We start from the raw sequence: 20410 nt of genomic DNA on the forward strand, positions 1-20410 counted from the left end.
TTCTTCTCACCCTTTTTCTAGCTCCCCTCCCCCTCCCCAATTATGCCTGCTACACATGCTACTTAGCAGTTAACTGTAAAACTTACAGGCTTAAAGTAGGTCAGAGCCATGTTACTTAACTCAACACTGGTTACATACAGCTGTAGAAGTGAAAAAGGTGAGGTATCTACAATAATAAAACTTATCACATACTTGGTGATGAGAGACAGGATTATCTGAAGAACAAAATTAACATGGCTCTCCTCATCATTCAGAAGTACTTTTAAATCTCTGGTTAGCCATGGAATTAGCCGATGGGTGCAAGCAGGATATGCTAGGAAAAACTGTGGGGCTGTGGAAAACAAGAAAAAGTACTGTCCTGAAGCAAATGAACTGCTGATACATTTTGTTGAAAACATACCTAAAGTTTAAGGGAACGTATTGGAGTACATGTAAGTTTAAACTTCCATCTACCAACACTGAAACTTCATTCTGACTTGCGGGCATTTGCATTTGTGTTCAAATCTGCATTTGCAAGTTAAAACTGACAACATGCAGGTAAGTATTCAAGAAATGAAAGGTTTCAGGTGCCAGGGAGGTATAAATGCATTTTAAGGCTTCACTGGATACCATGCAAGAAACAGTTTCTGGCCTAAAGGAATGAATTCTGAGATTTTTTTCATAACTTCTGTTTCATGCTTGAGAAACCAAAAAATAAAGCTCTGTGGATCATAGACCTTTTCAAAGGCAAAGTAACTTACAGACATCTCTCTGCCTTGGATGACCTTCCTGAGTAACACTTTGCACCCATAAATTGCTGCTGTAAATTGTCCTGTAAAGTAAATAAATGATATTTGTTTTCTTTTTTATGTATTGTTAAGGATACAGTTAAATGTTGTTTGAGTATGGCTAGATGCATGATCTGGATAACACAACCAACTTTAGTAGTCATTTCCTGTGGTACTGTTTATTTTGCTGAACACACTGGTTCTAACCTTTTAATTTGTTGTTAACAATGGTCTTGTAATAAGAACTGAAATACATGTATTACGATACTTTCTTGTTCCTTGCCTATAATTATCCATTAAGTCTGCAAGATGGCTTTCGGAGTAGTTACAATAATTTGATATTTTTTACTTTGTTGTCGTAGTTCAATATTAATTTTGTAAGAGATAAAAAAACAGATTTTGTTAAGTGGATACAAATTTGAGTCTACCTTCTTCTTTCTCGACTGATCACACCACTGCTTCTTTGTGAAGACAACTGAGCTTGTCTCCGCTGTGTTCGTCGTCCCCAAGCATCAGATGCATTCACCTCCCGCTGCCGTCTCTGCGTCTGTTGTCGATGCCCTTCTGTTAATGTTGTCCGATAGCGGAATCGTCTTCCATCATTTTGAGACTGCTGTACTGGAGCATGGAGATCAGGCTTTGTGAGGTAATGCTGTATAATAACACATCCAAAAATATATAAAATTATTATTTCCCCTTCAGAGGTTTCATAATAATAATAACGTTTGGAATAGTTTTAACCAGGATTCCATTCAGTGTTGATTATCGCTATAAGGGTTAGAGGTTTTTTAGTGGTTGGTTACGTTTATAGATGCCCAATCATTGTTAATACTAATATTAGGAGTCATTTTTACATTTTAGACTGCTGTTTTATAATATATTATTATATGGCTAACGCTGGTGGCTGATATAACACATGCTCTGATTTGCTAAGAGCAAGATCAGAGCAGGGTATTACGCACCCATAATGCCCACGGGACGATTACAAATTATGCAAATTAGGGTTAGGCTTGAATTGAAATGCTTTTTTTTTTTCTTATAAAGAAAGTCATAATAAACACCTCAGCCTAGCTGTATTGACTGAGCATTACAACAAGGCCTCAGTTTGAGCTTTTTCCCATAACGACCTCACTCTTGGTTATTAACTTTTTTAAATGTCAAGCTTGTAGAACTTGGTATACAAAAGGAAAAAGAAAACAAGAAAGAAAACATTAAATTATCAAGATGGATGAAATGAATAATTACTATTATTCACAAAACAAAATGTGATTGAAACTGAATTCATTGTGTACTTTTAATGTGGGTTGTTGCTATGCCTTTTCAAGTACGATTTGGCATCAGATGTGTTTCTATTAAAAAGTGTTTTTTTATTTTCAAGCAATATAATAGTGCCTATGTAATCAATGGAGTTCTTCATTATTATTTTTGGTTTGGAAGGACACTGGCCTTTGAACTGCTCAGTGGCACCCCCTTTGCTTGGTGTGAACAGCAAGGTGGTCTGATCCTACATGTATATAATAAAGGGGAGCATGTTACCTGTTGGTAATTGTTCATAGATTTGACGCTGTGGATGATGGAACTGAAGCTTGACTTACATAAAGGGCATGTCCTGACCACCTCAGACCATTGCAGTATGCAAAAGTAGCAAAAAGCATCTAACACAAGTCATCAAGGTAAAACAAAAATGCATGGAGTGGCTTGTTAGTCCCAACCATGGGGCATTCACCAAGTTTGTTTAAAAAAATCCTAATGCCCGTGGTGGTGGGGGAGGGGGGGGGTGGGCACTGGTGGAATTGACTATGTATAAGTCACACATTCTACTAGTGTAACTAAGAATTCAATAAAAAAAGGAAAGGAAACTAGCTAGCAGTCTGGAAAAAAATTCTTAACTATTAGGGCCATACATGTACAGATACTTTCGTCCTGGGATGATTTTTACTTATCTGTCCAACAAGAGGAGCTTGAAAAGCCATTAGACTTCTTGACAGTAAAAGGATACGAAAGCACTTGTCTAGAAAAGCTTTGTTGTCGTATTCACCGAGGCACACAGAACAAGTGACATCTTGTGGACTCGTTCTTCCAGAAGAGTGTTGATTTTGTTTATTTTTACGCTCTGGAGCCCCACTTTGTCCCTTGCTGACATCGATGATTTCCAGTTCATCATCACTGCTGATTTCCACTACGTCCAAGACTTTAGATAAGTTCTCAATTCGCGATTTCGATTGCAAAGACTCTGGAGAAATGTCCTCATGTTTGATGTTGTTATCAAGTGTTCTTGAAGGTTCGCTTTGCGACAGTTCACTTGTGTCGACTTGGTTGCTGCTTTCCAGTAAACAGTCATCTTGCCCCTCCATAACAAAGAAAACTCACTTGCAAGGAGCCATATATAATCAACGAAAAACAGCAAAAGCTATAAAGACTTTATGCAATCTTGAAGAACCCTTACATGTAATAAGTAATTTGGTTCCAGCTCCCTCGATGCTGACTCACTCGTCACGTGTTCGTAAATTTTGCCAGGTTGCATTCCTGTATCGGGGAACGTACTCTCAATCCCCGAATTTTACGAGTTGCTGCTGGCTTTCTTGTCCACATCGAGCACCGAGGCAGGAACTATGAACAAAATTCGCAACTATTTGCCGTGGGGCACAAAAAATCTAGTTCGAATCGTTCGACTGCAAGGCACTATAAAAGCTCAATCACGTGGGCAGGGACTGAACTTGCAGAAAATCGAAAAGCAGCTCGAAAAGGCATTCAACATCAGGCGAGTGAGACCTAAAGCTGTTTGCCTCGAGATTAACAGCATGGGCGGCGCTGTAGTCCAGTCGAACTTGATTTATCAACGAATAAGGTCTTTATCAGAAGCCACCGGTGTTCCTGTGCTGTCGTTTGCCGAAGACTTTGCTGCTTCTGGGGGATACTGGCTGGCAATGGCTGGCGATGAAATTTTTGTGGATCCAAACTCCATGGTAGGCTCCATTGGCGTCCTGCATGGAAATTTTGGGTTGGGAGAAGCCATTAAAAAACTTGGTAAGTATGGATGGGTGTACCCTGCGAGCAGAGGCCCTTCGATCTTCCTGCTCGCAGGGTAGGATGGGTGTGGGTTGCTTCACATATATGGTGGGCTATTCAGGGAGGCTCCACCTGACAGGGGATTCTTTTTCACTCCTGTAGTCATTTGAACTTTAAACATGGGCTTGTTCAAATGCCCCAAATGCCTCCCGGTCCTCAAGGACAAATATTTGAGCTTCAATCAATTATTGCTTTGGGACACAAACATTAAAAAGCTCTTTTGAAGCCCTTTTCTGACAAAGGCAAAATAATGTCCTTGAAACACTGCTCAACTCCTAGAACAAAAGATAAATCCGTTTCAAATTCCTCTGTAGAATGTACAGTCAAATGCTTGAGGATATGCCTAGGAGGGGGAAAGGGATTGTTGAACAGTATTAACTTTATTTTTACAAACTTAAAAAAAAAAGGCCTTTGTAGCCCGCAGTTTGTAAAAATAAAGTTAAAGGCCCACATTCACCCAAGATGTATTGCGTGCCATGAGGAACACTTTTCATATATGAAAACCCCCCCTTTTATTTGAGCAGGAGTCGAGTGAGAAAGCAATAAGCGATCACAAATATTCTTTCCCTCCAGTACGAGTCGTAGAGGAAACCCGCATGAACGGCTTGAGTTCGTACAGCCAATAACATCACGTGTTTGGACAATAGAGCATTTCAAAACAAAAACAAACGACCGCAATGACTCTTGGGTGAAGGTGGGCCTTTAATGTTGTTGTTGAAAGTTCAAACTGATCAACGGGACTAAACTTTAGAATACAGAGCCATTTTCAGCTACTATAAATTCAAGTGGCTTGGCAGCTCACCGGTCAAACAGAACAAGTATTATTCAAGCGGCTTGGACTGGCGAGTCGTCAAGCCACTAAATTATAAACCTTACTTGTTCTTTAAACTCTGACTGTTGAGCCACTGAGCCCCCTCAGTTATACCTCTCAAAATTTCTCCGTCAGGAGATAAAGCATCACAAAAGTACTGTCAACTGAGAGGTAGCAATTAAATCATAGTTTTAGAAAGGGTAGTAAAGCTAAGAAATACCTGGAAAAATTATAGCACAAATGTTATGCTTATTGCAAATTATGCAGAGAGTATTCTTCTGTCTCTGGCTCATCTTTGAGGTGTAAGAAGACAGTTTTATGTCTGAAATGGTAAGAGGTGGAGCCTTTGGGGTGTTGTCCCCCCCCCCTCCTCCTTGGAGATCTGTGAAGTATAACTCTGGCTCCTGGGTATATGTTGAATCAGCTTGGGGTGGAGGGGGTGATAAACTTGGGAGAAAAAAACCCACAAGGTAAAGTGCACAGGGAACTGAGGAAAAAGTCATTTACAAGGTGGCTGAAAGAGAAGAAAAGGAAGAAATGACTTAATATATAAATGCAAGAGACCAAGATGCTTCAAACAGGAAGTTCCGGCCTCTCTTTGGCCTCCTGCATTACCTTGCTTCAAATCCAACATAATATCATCCCACAGAATCAAATTTACTTTTGTAATACCTTACAAGAACTGTTTGCTTTAGTGCGCTTTTTATAATTCTGTTCCTGTCTGTACTATTTAGGCCTTGAATGGCGGCTCATTACTGCTGGCGAAAACAAGGTTCGGATGGACCCCTTCAAACCACTCAAGCAAGAGGATGTGGAATTTTTCACAAAAATCATGCTTGAAATACACAACAACTTTATCAATTTGGTGAAGGAGCGAAGAAAAAAGGTTGATGTTAATCATAAGAAGGTTTTTACTGGCGACTTCTTTACTGGCCAGGAGGCTGTCTCTATGGGTCTTGCAGATGGCTATTGCTCTGACCTGAAAAAATTTTGTACTGAAAGATATGGTAAAGATGTTAAATTTGAGCGCTGTGATCCACCCAAGGGATTTTTGGGTAGTTTACAGAGTATTGGAGGCGAGGCAAGGATTAAGCTGTCCGTGAATGAACTGTTTGATGAGATATCTGATAATCAGCAGGGAGCAAAGTTTGGCTTTTAAAGACCAGAAATTTACTCAGAAAAGTTGCTCTATTTTAATTGAAGGTTAGCATAGACTAGGAACCTTGTTGGACCTCATCCTCAGAGACCCAGGGGCAGTAGGTTGGGTGGAAGAGATTTCATGGGCGAAAGTTTTATTTAAGAGCGGTAAACTTTTGCCCACAAAAATCCCTATCACTTTCACTCTGCAACAATCAGATAATTTTTCAAGAACTGCCAGCCCATGAAAAAGCATCAATTAGTCAGGGCATGGGATAAGGTGCAAAAAAAAGTATATATATAATAAAGGCATTATTGATGATGATGATGATGATGATGATGATGATGTAGTACTACACAAAGTAGTTAGCAGATCTCTCAACCTCAAAACACTGAAAATCTGGAGATTTCAGTAAAAATATGGAGATTGATCGACTGGCAGACACAACCAAGTAAACACAGGTGCTGATCAACAGAAATAGTTTATTTCCTGCGTATAAATTACTTAAAACATGTGTGGACTTTAGCAGCACAAGGTTTATAAATACTCATCAGGTTCATTAGCAATTTCTGCCATTTTGAAAACATGAATGACCAAAATGCGAGAGACTGGTAATGAAAAAACCTAATTTGGCACATGTTAGTCTTCTATATATGGTCATGGACTGTGTTTCCGGCAAATTAGGGTTGTTTGCAAAGTAAGTGACACCTTAGATTATAGCCAGGGTATTTTATACATTTGGTATTTTCTTATGTTTATAGCTTCATTTAGGTCAGTTTTAGATCATGGCCACCAGTAGCCTGCGAACAGCAGACATATTTCCGGTTGTCGCTTCTCTCCCTCCAGCGGGTGAAACTAGAAACTTGAGCCGAAAAAACTGGATGCTCTCGCAGGCTAGGCTACCAGAGAATTTCTACAACCTTTAAGATTATTATTAACTCATTGGTTGACAAGCCCCTTATGTAATCCGAATTTATAAAATAAATTATTGTTGTTGTTGTTGTTGTTGTTGTCATATACACTGGAACAATGCCTTTCCTATCATACCCAAGTTTGATAAAAGGCCTTAGTTTCAATATTAATGTAATAACACAAACACCACACTGAATGACAGTAATAACAAAACGCCATTGCATCTAGTACATGGATATTTTTTTATGCTCATTCAGTTTTGGACAGTCTGTGAATACAAAATTAATTAATATTTAAGCTATATCTGAAAAAAACATATAAACTAAATTCGATTTTGAGACGGCAATACGACTATATTGACAGCTAGTTGGGAGAAAATATATTCCCTATTGGGCGGAGTCGCAAAGCGACAGAGCTCAATACGGAATATATTTTCTCCCAACGCCGTCAATATAAAGTCGTATTGTTTATATCGTATATTTATCCCGATACTGACATTTTGTTGGAGAGAGTAAACGGATAAAGTACAAATCGTGCGCTGATTGAAAGATAAATTCTTACTTCAGTTAAACTGTAGCCATGGTAATATCCGTGCACGCAATTTTTTTCTCGGGGTGGGTTATTTGAATTTTTGGCCTTAATTTTTACGTCAAAACAAAGAAAATGCAACAATTTACAGTCCATAAAGCACCTACCATTGATGAAATGGACGAGCTAGTAGGTTTGAACATTTTACCAGCAAATGCTATTGAAAATTTGTTACCGCCGACAACAACCAACAACAACATGAAAACAGTGAGGAATAAACCTCACAACCAGAAGCAAGAATAAAAAGAGCAACCATACTAGTACCCAAAAACGAAAACAGAGCATTGTTATGCTAGCTTAGATGCCGTTGAGATTTAGAAATTTGAAAGAAACCAAGCAGCGAAGAATACTGTAAAAATTACCGGGTCTGTCGTTCGGCGCTACGACAAGAAGAACAAATTGACAAACCTGAGCCATGAAAGAGAATGCAGCAGCGCTCTTGGAGCAATTTTTTCTAGAGATAAGAGACATAAAGAAACAGATCCTTTTGCTTTGAAAATGCCATAATTTATTGGAATTTAAGCTCATTGTTATTTACCGTGGCTGATTTTACACTCAAGAAATTCTTTTAAGTAAATTTCTCTTCATCGAATCTATAATCACTCTTTTTCGCTTACCTTCAAGAAAAAAAGTTATATCCGCTGTACTATGGTACATGTTCACCACAAAAAAAATATTATAAGTGGTCCTTGAACAGTGTTAGAAGCTTTGTAAACTCAAATGAAAAGAAATAAACAACACCATCCAACGTCGCATGTTCATTCACAGAAGTAAAATTTTGATCTGTGCGCGCCAAACCCATTTAAGTGCCGTGCTGTCATGCTTACATGACAGTTTTTGAGCCAATCAGAAACCATCATATTGAGATGACAATACGACTTTATATTGACGTCTCAGCACAATGGGAAGATCCCCCAGGATCACGATAATGGATAATATTTTCTCACAAACTAGCAACTATTTCTTTTGTTTACCAATACAGTTAACTGAGAATTTCAACAACTGTTGGTTTGTATTTCATCAGGGTGTCCAAACACTTGAAAACAGGGCAAGTTTAGCGTGTTTTTCTGACTTTAATATACACCTCATTTGCAAGAAACTATTTTATTGTAGACGTGTTAATGTGAAGTATAAGTGATTTGATTTACCAAATAGTTACAAGCATAGATGTTTAAAATAAAAAATAAAGTACATATTACAGTCTTGGCTGCTTTCATTCCCACAGAAAACTTAAAATTAACCTTCTGTCCCTCTATGTTTCATGTACTGGAAAAATGTTCCAACAAGTAACATTGTTGTCGAGCTAATCTCCCCTGTATTAACAAAATAATGATAGTTCAGGGTGACATCACAGATGTAGTGCCACAAAAAGCAAAGTCACTTTGTCCAACTGACTTTAGGTATGTCATAATGTTCTGTCAGCCCATCAAGATATTCATTGAATTTCTAGAAAAAATGTAAAGCAGGCAGATTAATAATAATTATTATATGACCAATGGAGGATTTTACAAAAACATTTTGAAAGGATTTGAAAAGGAGCTTGGTAGGATGCAAACTTTGTTACATATATAATCGGTTGTACCTCAACTCTTTGCTTGTGAGTCTTCTCTGCCTTTTTTAGAATCCTCTCTGCAGACTAATGAAAGTGAAATAACATCATTTTAAAACTGGCTGTGAAAAATATTTCTAGACCTTAAGCATTACTTCAATAGCAGTAGAGGCAATTCACCAATTTTAAAGTCCACATGATCATTTTCTGACAAACTATTGCAGATTCATTGTCTGTCCTCTGGCCTTATGTGCAGTTGGCAAACACTTGGAATCAATGATTTATAACCAGTAAATTACTATCTTCATACAGCAGTTTTTTACACATAGTTTGAGCATTGTAAAAAATACATCCAGTAACAACACAATGAACCAAACTGAACTTCAAGCAAATATGACTAAATGACAGCAAGTTCAGATAAAAACATGCAGGTAAGTCGAGCTGCATTTTGTTACAAAGTGTTGTTAGCCATTTAACCAATCACAGGAATATACAGTAAAACCACAGTAAACAAAATTATTTTTTGTTGCCCAATCGAAGAGATACTTCTTATAAATCACCCTGCTGTTCAGAGTTCACTTTGGTTTACTACAAGAAAATAACAATTTTGAAATGCTCACTCGTTTTTCTTGGATTTTATCATAAGTGATTTGAGCAGGGGTTCTTGTATCCTTTGGAACTGCTTTCTCCCTTTCTTGACTGCTGGCTTTAGAAATGTTCTCAGTAACCTCTTCAAGTCTTTTCTTTTCCTTGTTTTTCTTCTTTTTCCTGCCAGTTATAATTCAGTTTAATACTCAGATTTTGATAACTGATTACACCTGGTGTGTAAGCATACAAAAGTAAATAAAGTTAAAGAGAACAATGTGCAAATCAAGGGCACCATATTAGGTTGCCTCACTACCAAGAAACTTCTTAAACTGGAGTTATTTGGAAAATAAAGTGAAATCCACTCGTCCTTTTCCCATGTTATTGTAATAATAAAAAAAATGACTGCAGTTTTCTATGGTCTTAACTCTTATAGACCACAAAACAAGCAGTAATCAGAGATTATAGTGAGTCTCCTTAGCCACCTTGTGTTTACCAGGGACACCAGTTCCAGTGACTGCCCTGTTTTTCTAATCCAGGTTGTTCCCCTTCCAGCATGTATTTTTCTATTTCCCTTTGGTTGCTATGTAAAGTAGAACCTTGATATAAGAAAGACCACACTATAAATGGTATTCCTCAGCCCAGTTATATTTAAATGTATGGAAAAGAACCTCAATACAACAAAGCCTCATTACAAACGAGAACATTTTTTGTCTTTCCTAATCAGGCTTTGATTTATCTTACCTACGAAATATTTAGAAAACATAGCATAAAGTTTGAGAAAAGGATAATCATCCCATGTTGTCAAAGAATGAGGCAGCAACAAAGGTGTGTGTGTAGGCAGACTTGTCATTTTAAACGCACTGGGCATGCTGGATACTGTTCTCACATTTCAAGATGGTGCAAATTTGGGACAAAAAAACCTTTTTTTCTCAATTTGTTCTGTTTGGAACAGGCACTGGTAGCCCACAGCCCCACAGGACACCCAATACTAGATTAGGAAGCATCTCCTTTATCAATGCAATGGTGCCATAAAATGTTTAAAACTTGGTAGTGAAACCACTCACCTGTGAGTCTTGGTTCTACTTGAGTTTTGAACATTTTATGACATCATTTTATGGTCTACAAGGGTATATACAATAGAAAACGGAAAGATTTCCATACACCCTATACATTATTATACATGCATCACTGTCATACTAACCCTCTTACACAAAGGACAAGCAAGACTAGAGTTTTGAGTTGCAAAATGTATACAGACGAACCTCCATGCATGACCACCTCTCAAAAGTCACTACCTACAGTCAAAAGTCAAAGCCCTGTAGTTGAAACCTCTGGTAAATGACCACCTCTTGTAAGTGACCGTGATCACTTTTTGGGGTGACAGCATTATAATTTTTCATTGTTTTTAACCTCTTGTAAACAACCCCTTGACACATGGTCTGATCTCCGTGTTCAATGTATGTACTACGCTACTCAGAGTTTATGAGGAACCTTTAGTGACAACCTGGCATTGCTCGTGTTGTAACTAGGAAAATGTAGGTGATAAATTCTCTTCAAATAAGAAGATGTGTCTGACCTGTTCTCAGAAGAGAGCCCCTCTGGTTCAACTCTTGTAAGCAACCACCTCCTTTAAGCAACCACTAAATCTTGGCATTTTGGGTGGTCGCTTAGGGCCAGAAGCCCAGGGGAAGTTCGACTGTACACATAATAATTATGTATACAGCCCCATACATTTAATGTATGGGGCTATGGAGCAATTAATCTTGCCAAATTTCCTTCCTTTTAAGAGTGCCATTATTTCTCGTGCCTTTCCTAAGGTACAGGTGAAACAAGCTTAAGCTTAAATGGCGCCGACGCTCGACAAACAATACAGTTTTCACGATCAAGAAAACAAGTGCCCAGAGGCTAGGATGGTTTTGGTAACGCATATGATAAACAATACCAGCGTTGAAAGACAAATTAGATTTATGCGCATAAAATTTCTATTTCACTCAGGGAATGAAAAGTCTTACTTCTTAACGCCTCCACTTGCGACTCCTTTCAGCTTCAAAGAACAACGACTGACACCTTCATAGGCATCCGCCATGTTGGATTTACTCATGTCGCAGCTTGCCTGGAACTATGGGAATATTTGCGTGCACACGCACACAGGACCCTGCTGTGCGTGACAAAGCAGTTTTCTTCTGCAAGCAGAATGGCTGTCCCAGTTGCAGTCGGTGCTGCGGCAATCGCAGTCCTTTACGCTGGTAAAAGATACTTCCAAGGGCCAAGATGTCAAAGCAACACAAGCTTGAAGGGAAAAACAGTTGTCATCACAGGTGCAAATACTGGCATCGGCAAAGAAACCGCAGTGGATTTAGCTGCGCGCGGAGCGAGGGTGATTATAGGCTGCAGAAACCTCGAAAAGGGAAAGGAAGCGATAAAGGAAATTCAAGAACGCAGTGGAAACCAAAACGTCTTCCTTGAGAAGCTAGACCTGGCCTCTTTGGAGTCAGTCCGCACCTTTGCAGACAAAATCCTGAACAGTGAGCCACGCCTTGACATCCTGATCAACAACGCTGGAGTGATGGCCTGTCCGTATCAGAAGACCGAAGATGGATTTGAAATGCAGTTTGGTGTGAATCATCTCGGCCATTTTCTTCTAACCTTGCTACTCCTTGACCGGATAAAGCTTTCACAGCCGAGTCGCATCATTAACGTGTCTTCTTCGGCACACAGAATGGGAGATGGGAAGATAAAGTTTGATGACATCAATCATGAGAAAAGTTACAGCAGCTGGGGGGCCTATTTTGACAGCAAGCTTGCAAATGTGCTCTTCACTCGGGAGCTGAGTAAACGCCTGGAAGGAACCCATGTTGTCGTGAATGCACTGCACCCAGGGGCTGTCACTACAGAATTGCAGCGCCACTCCATATTGTCCAGTCCTCTTCTCTATCCTGTTCGTTGGTATATGTTCAAGACTTCAGAGCAGGGTGCCCAGACCACTATTTATTGCGCCGTCTCTGAGGAGATGGAAGGTGTCAGTGGCAAATATCTGAGAGATTGCCATATTGTAGAGCCATCCAAACCTGCTCAAGATGATGACATGGCAAAGACGTTGTGGGAGGTTAGCTTGAAGCTGGTTGGGTTAGAAAAGTGAAACTGTTCATGCTGAGCAAAATCCAAGATAACTGTTAGACTTTAATACTTTGTCTGTTCCAAGGCTGCTCATCACATCTCCTCAGTCCCACAGGAGTGGGCAAATTGTACCTACTTAGACAGAGGTACACCCAAAAAACTGGCATATTTTAAACATTTTTTTTGTGTGTAAAAGAGAGCGTAACCTTGATCTTGTCTCATTGGTAGGGTATTACAACTGTTTCCAAAAGCCCTGTGTATATCTTGTGTATACAATGCAGGGCTGTCAGCTCTCCCGGATAATCCGGGAGACTCCAGATTTTGAACCGCATCTCTCGGTCTCCAGATTGATGTCTGCAATCTCCAGATTTTGAAGTGTAGCTCCCGTTCTCCAGATTGATTTCTGTAATCTCCTGGATAATTGCCAAAGTTTGGTATTTGACGTAGACTAGACATTCCGAGTTTAAAGTCTTAAATGTTTATTTTACAGATTTAGAATATTCTGTTTCTCCTTCCCCCCACTGAAGTCGTGAATGTAGCATTGATGCCACGCCCCTGTAAGGCACTTTGTTGTTGCTGGCTGGGAAGTCATATCTCCATATTTTAAGACGTGCTAGGTTGACAGCCCTGACAATGAGCTGACCCCACTTTTGGGCATCAGTAATGCTTAGAAAAGAAAAGGACAAATGCCTGAGAGGGGAGGGGATAGACAGGTTTGGAATTGGTATAACCATTAAAAGTTGTAGATAATAAGGTAGAGACTTTGATAGTCCAAGCACTACTGGGAGATCAAGTGATCTTACCTACGTGCGTACACACATGCTTTATTACAGTGTTAACTAAAAAGTAAAGTTTTAAGTACTTAATGTCCCTTCTTCTAGTTCTAGACTATACAGTACAATGCACTTCATGAGTCCATCTAAATGTTTTTTTCAGAACTGGAAATATTTTGTCATCCTTCAAAGTTTTTCAATTTCATGAACAAAAATGCTGAGATAAGAACAAGGTTTTCCATTGCAATTCATACTACAATTAACTCCCTTTATTGTGAGAACCGCGAGTAAGTCTCCTTAACAGTGAGAGTGGAATTTACTTTAGTCAAATGTCAGTAATATATTTTTTCTGGGGATGTAGCTGCTGTCAGTATTATTCAGGCGTCCGTAATGGCGAGGTGTCCGCAAGGCGAGAGTTGATTGTAGTTGGTGTAATTATTTGTTTACTTTTAATACTTCTGGGCGGCACCTTTGGAATGAAAGAAAATTTGGTTGGGATAATCACCACCAATCATGAGTTCTGTGATGTAAATGTTAAATGCTCTGTTCACTTACAAAATGTGACAATAAAAACGCATTAAAATGCATTCAAGAGATTTGATTGATCTCCACTCCAGGGAAGTAAAAAATGCAGAATACTTGATAACTTGGGAGCCCAGCTGCTTATTGACAAAGAGTTTGCTGATCATCCCATTTTGGATTTTATTGTAATCTTCTAAACCCGAATTCTTAATTTTAAAACTATACAGCCAATTAAGGGACATTTTGAATACAGAGAAGATCCTAAGGACTAGTTGCTGTGTTGTAAAACATTCCATGTATATGATGTTAACATTGTGTGCTTCTCAAATACACAAGGTGGTTGCCTCAGTTGCAAACAGTGTTGCAGGGATTGCAGTCTTTTATGCTGGTAAAAGATACTCTAAGGACTGCCGTGGATTTAGCTGCGCGTGGAGCAAGGGTGATAATTGGCTACAGAAACCTCAAAAAGGATAAGGAAGGATTGAAGGAAGTACAAGAATGCAGTGGAAACGAAAATATCTTCCTTGAGAAGCTAGATCTGGCCTCAGTTTGCACCTTTGCAGACAAAATCCTGAATTTACCATTATAAATTACAGCTCATGTTTTTTTCATCTCATACATGTATCTGATTGGTTTTCCTTCCCAACACAATAAACATTCCAGAAATATTTTTCAGTGTTCATGGTTTTCTTAAGCCTGCCGCACACTGAGGAACCAGCCGAACAAACTGCCTTGCGAGGCACCATGAGACCAAGCGAAGCAATCAGCTCAGCTGTTTCCTCAAGTGTGCAAAAGAGTTTTTTTTAGAAATAGATATCAAACATGACAGATATTTTCCTCACTGCCTCGCGAGGCAAAAAACTAAAGTGCACACATGATGAAACAGCTGATCTAATTGCCTCCTGAGGCAGTTTGCTTAACTCTTTCCTCAAGGCGGGCTTAAGTTTCACAACTATTTACTTTGTAACATGAGCTCAACACTGTATGCAGATGTCTCCTAGTCCTACGCACACAGGATAATAAAGCTAGAGCCTCCATCGTGCTCCCCTACCCAAGCGTCTTTTCCCAATCCACTTCTTCCCCTCCCATCCCCTCAATTTACTTTTTTTGACGAAAAATTCATGACGTCATCGAATGATATTGTTGATGCCACCTGTACCCAGGCCCTCAAAGAGAACGCATATGCTCCCTCCACACTCAGATTGAAATTTCTACGTAACCACGCCGATTGGAAGGCACATGGTGGAAGTTTTGGAAGATGTCGTCCTTGGCGAAGCAACTACAACAACTGCAAATTCCGGGCAGCTTACATCCCATTTCTGCTTCTAAAACCAGTAAAAAGGTATCACTACTGTTTGATGCTAAGGAAGCAGCTGACATTGACAATGATACTGTGTTTTCAATCGGTGTAAATGGCTTGGATGAGCTAAAAGTTATCGAACCGGCGTTCTCGACCTTTGATAATTCTCTCTTTTGTGATACTTCCAAGTCGTTGGAGAGATCTTTGCAGACCAAAGAGGTGAATGAGAAGCTAGATAAACACATCTCAAAATTTCTGCAGTATTTATCTCCGTATTTTTTACTAAAACCAGCTCATAAAGTCTTGGAGTGGTTAATTAGACGATTCCAGATTCACGTATTCAATGTTGATAGTTTGGTTACTTGTATTCTTCCTTACCACGAAACAAACCTTTTTGCACGCGTGGTACAACTACTGTCCATAAAAGACCCTTCTTCGAAATGGAACTGGCTGCGTCCAATCCAGAAAGCTGGTGTACCTCTTTCTAAGATAGCTTTCTTGCAACATTGCGTTTCTGATTCCTCATTGTTGTCCCTAATCTGCGAGATGGTAACAGATGGAATCAAGTTGGAGATCCCTCCGTCCAGTTTGAGAGTTTTGTTCACATTTTACACTACCACAGTTGTTGGCATGCTGGATATGATGCCTTCTGTGACAGAGAAATTTTTAACTCATTTATTGCCCTACCTACTGGGAGGGCTGAAGTCTGGTATATCTGAACTTAAAGCTTCATCTTACATGATTGTGGCTCAGCTATGTTTCAAATGCAACATGGAAGAAAATCTGGTGAAATCATTCACTGAAAGCATTTGTAAGGTATGTTGACCATATTTATACAGCAACTATAAAGACTACATGCATTGCCAGTTATTAGGCCATGTCCGAGTTACTTTCAATATCATTATGAAAGTGAGGTTATGTACAAAGTCTTTATTATGAAAATGAGTTTTTATTCACATACAAACAAAACTAATTGTCATATGAAAAGCTTTGTGCTTAGCCTTGCTTTAACCCATTGACTCCTACACCGGCCAAAACCGGCCGTCTCTCGCGCATGCTTCGCGCGTGAAACTCGATACGTTCTCCCTCCCCTCCTGGAGTTTTTTTCGTCCTGAAAAGGTCACAATAGCTAGTAGAATGATAAACCAATCAGAATCTGTCTTTTGCGCATATATTAAGGCATTTTAGGGGGTAGGGGAAAGGATCCTTCTGAACCTACCGCATGGAGCTGAGCAAAATTACAAAATGGTGCCGCGCCTGAATCGGTCCTGAAGTTTCAAGACATGTTTTTTTACATCTTTTAAAGCAAGTACATCTTTTTTAAGCTCACAATGGAAAGGAATAACCGTGAACAATAATCTACCGTCAAAAAAGAGAACTTGGAGGCGTTAAAAAACAGCGAAAAGCCGTTTCGCGTTGTGATCTCTTATATTTCCACGCCGCTACCGAAATATGCCTCAAAAGTTAAAACCAAACCGCGGGCTTCAAACGGAGTTTATAAGACCAGGACAATGGTGACAACACGGTAAATGATGTTTTCCGATGTGGATTTGCTTTTTTACAAATTGGCCCTCGTCCATCATACATGTAGGACAAACACCGGCACAGGCATGGTTGGCGTCCAAGCTCAACATCAGACCTGGTCATCAAAGTGTATTACTTCTACAAACTGTTTTGCTCCTTCAAAGACCTAAACTAGAAATGTTTGACAAAAAACGAGCATTACCCAAGTACAGCAACTTGATCATGGTAAACATAACTGGAATTTTTTTTACATGAGGTGAAAACGAAACAAGTCTACACAATTTTTGTTGCTGGTAGCACTCAAAGTATAGTGGGGATTGATTACAAATCGCTGCCGCTGCCTTACTTTTAATTTCCAACTTGGGTAAAGTTTATTATTAAAATCCTTGTAGTCTTGCAAGCTAAGGTTTAAGTTTGAAGTTCACAATGATTATTTTAGGGAATAATCAACAAGTTTGTCAAAGTTTTGAATAGTATGAAAATGAACGGCTAAGTTTTCAAATTATGCTCACCTAAGAAATGTCTAATTTTGTATAAGACAAAACAATAAATTATTAAAAATAATATTTTCCATTTTGCCATGATCGCATAAGGTGTCGAAATGTCTTCTAATCATCAGGCCCCAGTTGTTCAAAGAGTGGATAACTTTATCCACTGGATAAGTCACTATCCAGCGGAGCAAATGTACTCCAACTAACACTTTTGGCAAGTTTTCCACACAATCCCATACTTAAATTTGACATATGCTTCTACTCTATCCATAAATTATAGGGCTATCGGGAAAATCTTGCACACATTTCATCTGCCGGATAGCGACCTATCCAGTGGATAAAACTATCCGCTCTTTGAACAACTGGGGCCTGGTGTGGTGGACAAACTCTCCATCATATCAGACTAAGTTATTAATATTACATTAGTTACTGTGTCACCAAATGGATGGAAGTATATGTATGTAATCCTGCCAAGTAAAGTTATCTGAAAAGGGGTTTCTTACAGTAGGTTAATGGGCAACAGACAGTAATAATAATGGCATATCAAACAGGCACATAAAGGCATATCAGAGATACAATCATCCAACCACTTAAGTGAATCTGTTAGAAATAACATCATGAAAAGTTTTTGCTTAATAATAATAATTAATAATAGTAATAATCTTTATTTCTATTGCACTATTTCTACTAGTTAACCAATAGCGCTTAACAAAACTACTAAGATAGTATAATACTCACTAATATAAAAACATATGCAAGGTAAGAAACGTTTAAGAGCAACGACTGAATCAGTCTGTTGTCCACACATACATGTACATGATGTTCACTTATTAACATTTTTCCATTTAGACTTTAAAGCCACAACTTGCTGTTGAAGGACTTTCTTGTCTCACTTACATTTGTCAGTCACAGTGTGTTAAGAAATTATCAAAAAGGTATGTCTCTTATACTGATTTGCATGTTAATACCATAAGAAAAACCTCTATGATAATATAACAAAACTCTGACTAATGATCAGCAATCATGGCGAGTTATTAAAAGAAAAGATGATTCTGAGAAGAAGAAAAAACAACGGTTGAGTATTATGACCTTGGACAAATAAGAAGGACCTACAAACTGTACAACTGGACAAAGTGGCTACAGTTTACTTAACCCTTTAGCCCCCAAGAGTGCCAATTGGCACATAATTCCATAACTCTTTCAATATTTGACAGATTTCTATGAATTTTTGACACGCAGATGATCTTGTGAGGATCTACTCATTAACAGGATAAAAACTTAACCCCCTCCCATATGTGATATGGTTGACCACCCCCATAACTTTTCAACTTTTTTCCCCAAGAAGTTGTAGATCTTAGTACATCTCTCACCTTAATGAACATGTTGAGAACTGCAAAATGAGCTATAGTTTAGAGGAATACCTAGTATACACAAGGATTGGGACGTTTTTGAACTTTAAAATTTTTACGTTTTAAGGCCATTTATCTCAAAGCCATAACTTTTCTCATTCATAATTATATCAGTTATGAACTACACTTATGAGTAGCTTTAAAATGGTATATCATACATGCACATTGAGTCTGTAGTCTTGGATCTGGAGAAAATGTCGTTTTGCCTTGGGGGTTAAAGGGTTAAAGGGAACCTCCACTCTGACAACAAACTTTGACAATAAATTAGATACGATTATCATCTATCTTCGCTTTTGAATTTCCTGCATGCCACCAAAGACGTCATATGGTTGCCGCTATTGTCACTGAGCTAATTTTTTTTTGTGTGAATTAATTGAACAACTATATTACATCATGAAAATATCCAACATGGGGATGCCTGGGAAATTTAAGAGTGCAAATGAGCAATAATCAAATCCTGTTTTGTCCAATACAGAAATATTGTTTCCATGTTTTCCAACCAAATGTAAAATAAGAATTTAACCTTAACTTATATCAACAGTGGAGGTTTCCTTTAACTACATGGTGACATCCTCATATCTGATCTCTCTTTGTTATTAAAAGATAACTGTCCTGAGGTGCTCACTTATGTATGAATGAGCTATTTACAGTGTATGTGTGTGCCAATACTCCAGTTTAGTCCAGTCATCTTGTGGTTTGAAGTCAAACTAATTGCAACAGAATTTCTGTCACTGCCAAATGATAGATAGTGGTCAACTTACCAACATACTAAAAGTTCCCCAAAATTCGTGTGGTGGAACATGCTTAGATTAAGCATTATAATATTTCGAGCATGAACCACAGGGTACCCAAGTCGCGGAAAGATATTTTTTAATTAATAAGTTAACTTTAATTACAAGAAAGGCTAAAATATTGTTATCAGCTAACGCAAATGTGTTTTTTCTATTACTTGCATAGCACATTTGGTGAATTTGATAAAGACTGCAACATTTCAAGCATGATGTTTGACATAACAGGCACAGGGTGTCGTCCATTATTCAACAGGTCCGACCTGTTTTTTTGGCAAAAAGAAAAACAATCCCATAATATATATCATTATCTTATCTTATCTGGTAGCCTCTACATAATTATCTAGTTAAACTGATCAAACTGGATTTTTGGGGGGATTCCGCAGGGCTTAAAGTTTATTTTTGGCTTTGGGAGCACCCGTGCTACCAGGTGTAAATTTCTAGGCGCATTTCCGAAATTTTAGGCGCACAGCTGAAAATTTTAGGAGCACAACTTAAAATACTGGTAGCACCAAAAAGAAAAATCAGAAGCTTCAGACATTTTATTAGTGATCGTTGATAATGGTATCATGACGACACCGACATGTTGTTAATTTCTTTTTCTTATTTTCGCTTGCCAATCGTTAATCAGCATGGTAATCTTTTATTTCAATTGTGTGTTTGTTTCTTTCAGTCTCTTACTGTACGTTTGAGATAGCAATAAAACTGTTACATTGTTTTGAATATTACATGTTATGGTACATTCAACAAGATAATAAGACAAAACGAAGGTAAGGAATAACGTCATTGAATCCTCTCGATCAGACGAAATCCTTCAAGTCCCACGGATCACCTGACTGAAAGTAATTCATTTGGCTACTTTCTGTAGGCAAGGTTAGCTCGCCTTGATCTCTGTTCACTGTTTAACCACTTCACAACTGCTGGAGTTGGGTCAAATGTGTTGGAAGGCAGCGGCCAGCTGTTTGAGAATAAATTTTCTTTTTGTAAATGAACATTTCAAAAAAGATAATAAATTAGATTGTTGACAGGGCATTGACTTAACTGTAACTCTTGTTCGTACCTTG

At 38.5% G+C, this 20410-nt stretch overlaps 4 protein-coding genes and 1 pseudogene across 6 annotated transcripts in view; 3 read left to right on the forward strand and 2 right to left on the reverse strand.

Annotated features, from left to right (window-relative positions):
- Positions 1-3271, reverse strand: part of LOC146468435 (uncharacterized) — a 6996-nt gene extending 3725 nt beyond the window's left edge. The window contains exons 1-5 of the mRNA XM_085124518.1: positions 2767-3271; positions 2304-2422; positions 1196-1419; positions 741-811; positions 193-331 (exon numbers count right to left, since the gene is read on the reverse strand). Coding sequence (XP_084980644.1) covers positions 193-331; positions 741-811; positions 1196-1419; positions 2304-2422; positions 2767-3121 — 908 coding nt within the window. The 5' untranslated portion in view covers positions 3122-3271. The remainder of the gene's footprint in view (positions 1-192; positions 332-740; positions 812-1195; positions 1420-2303; positions 2423-2766) is intronic.
- On the forward strand, positions 3228-8485 carry LOC146468436 (uncharacterized). The gene is made up of 2 exons (XM_085124520.1): positions 3228-3794; positions 5382-8485. Exons 1-2 carry the CDS (start codon positions 3380-3382, stop codon positions 5804-5806), a joined length of 840 nt encoding a protein of 279 aa, XP_084980646.1. The 5' UTR covers positions 3228-3379; the 3' UTR covers positions 5807-8485.
- LOC146468437 (protein FAM32A-like) lies at positions 8374-11559 on the reverse strand. Of its 2 annotated transcripts, XM_085124522.1 has the most exons (5): positions 11435-11467; positions 10624-10717; positions 9455-9602; positions 8868-8921; positions 8374-8731 (listed from the first exon to the last, which is right to left on the reverse strand). In XM_085124522.1, the coding sequence occupies exons 2-5, from the start codon at positions 10692-10694 to the stop codon at positions 8663-8665; spliced, it is 342 nt and encodes a 113-aa protein (XP_084980648.1). In that variant the 5' UTR covers positions 10695-10717; positions 11435-11467; the 3' UTR covers positions 8374-8662. The 2 variants fall into 2 exon arrangements, with proteins under 2 accessions (XP_084980648.1, XP_084980647.1); XM_085124521.1 differs by lacking the exon at positions 10624-10717 and having other exon boundaries at positions 11435-11559.
- On the forward strand, positions 11551-13899 carry LOC146468438 (retinol dehydrogenase 13 pseudogene; annotated as a pseudogene). Its single transcript, XR_014867481.1, has one exon. The product of XR_014867481.1 is annotated as a retinol dehydrogenase 13 pseudogene (transcript).
- A 1157-nt stretch (positions 13900-15056) lies between these two features.
- Positions 15057-20410, forward strand: part of LOC146468439 (HEAT repeat-containing protein 1-like) — a 39809-nt gene continuing 34455 nt past the window's right edge. Inside the window, exons 1-2 of the mRNA XM_085124249.1 lie at positions 15057-15950; positions 17999-18084. Of these exons, the coding sequence (XP_084980375.1) occupies positions 15093-15950; positions 17999-18084 (944 nt within the window). The 5' untranslated portion in view covers positions 15057-15092. The remainder of the gene's footprint in view (positions 15951-17998; positions 18085-20410) is intronic.

Source organism: Pavona decussata, unplaced genomic scaffold, assembly GCF_977016875.1.
Source record: "Pavona decussata unplaced genomic scaffold, jaPavDecu1.1 SCAFFOLD_130, whole genome shotgun sequence".
In the NCBI taxonomy this organism is placed as follows: domain Eukaryota; kingdom Metazoa; phylum Cnidaria; class Anthozoa; order Scleractinia; family Agariciidae; genus Pavona; species Pavona decussata.

Coding starts and splice junctions, on each gene's coding strand:
- LOC146468437 (XM_085124521.1), bottom strand. CDS start 11,523: ATGAGTAAATCCAACATGGCGGATGCCTATGAAGGTGTCAGTCGTTGT. Junction 8,922..9,454: donor ATAAAATCCAAGAAAAACGA/GTGAGCATTTCA, acceptor CACTTTCATTAG/TCTGCAGAGAGGATTCTAAA. Junction 8,732..8,867: donor CTCACAAGCAAAGAGTTGAG/GTACAACCGATT, acceptor CATTTTTTCTAG/AAATTCAATGAATATCTTGA.
- LOC146468436 (XM_085124520.1), top strand. CDS start 3,380: ATGAACAAAATTCGCAACTATTTGCCGTGGGGCACAAAAAATCTAGTT. Junction 3,795..5,381: donor AGAAGCCATTAAAAAACTTG/GTAAGTATGGAT, acceptor TGTACTATTTAG/GCCTTGAATGGCGGCTCATT.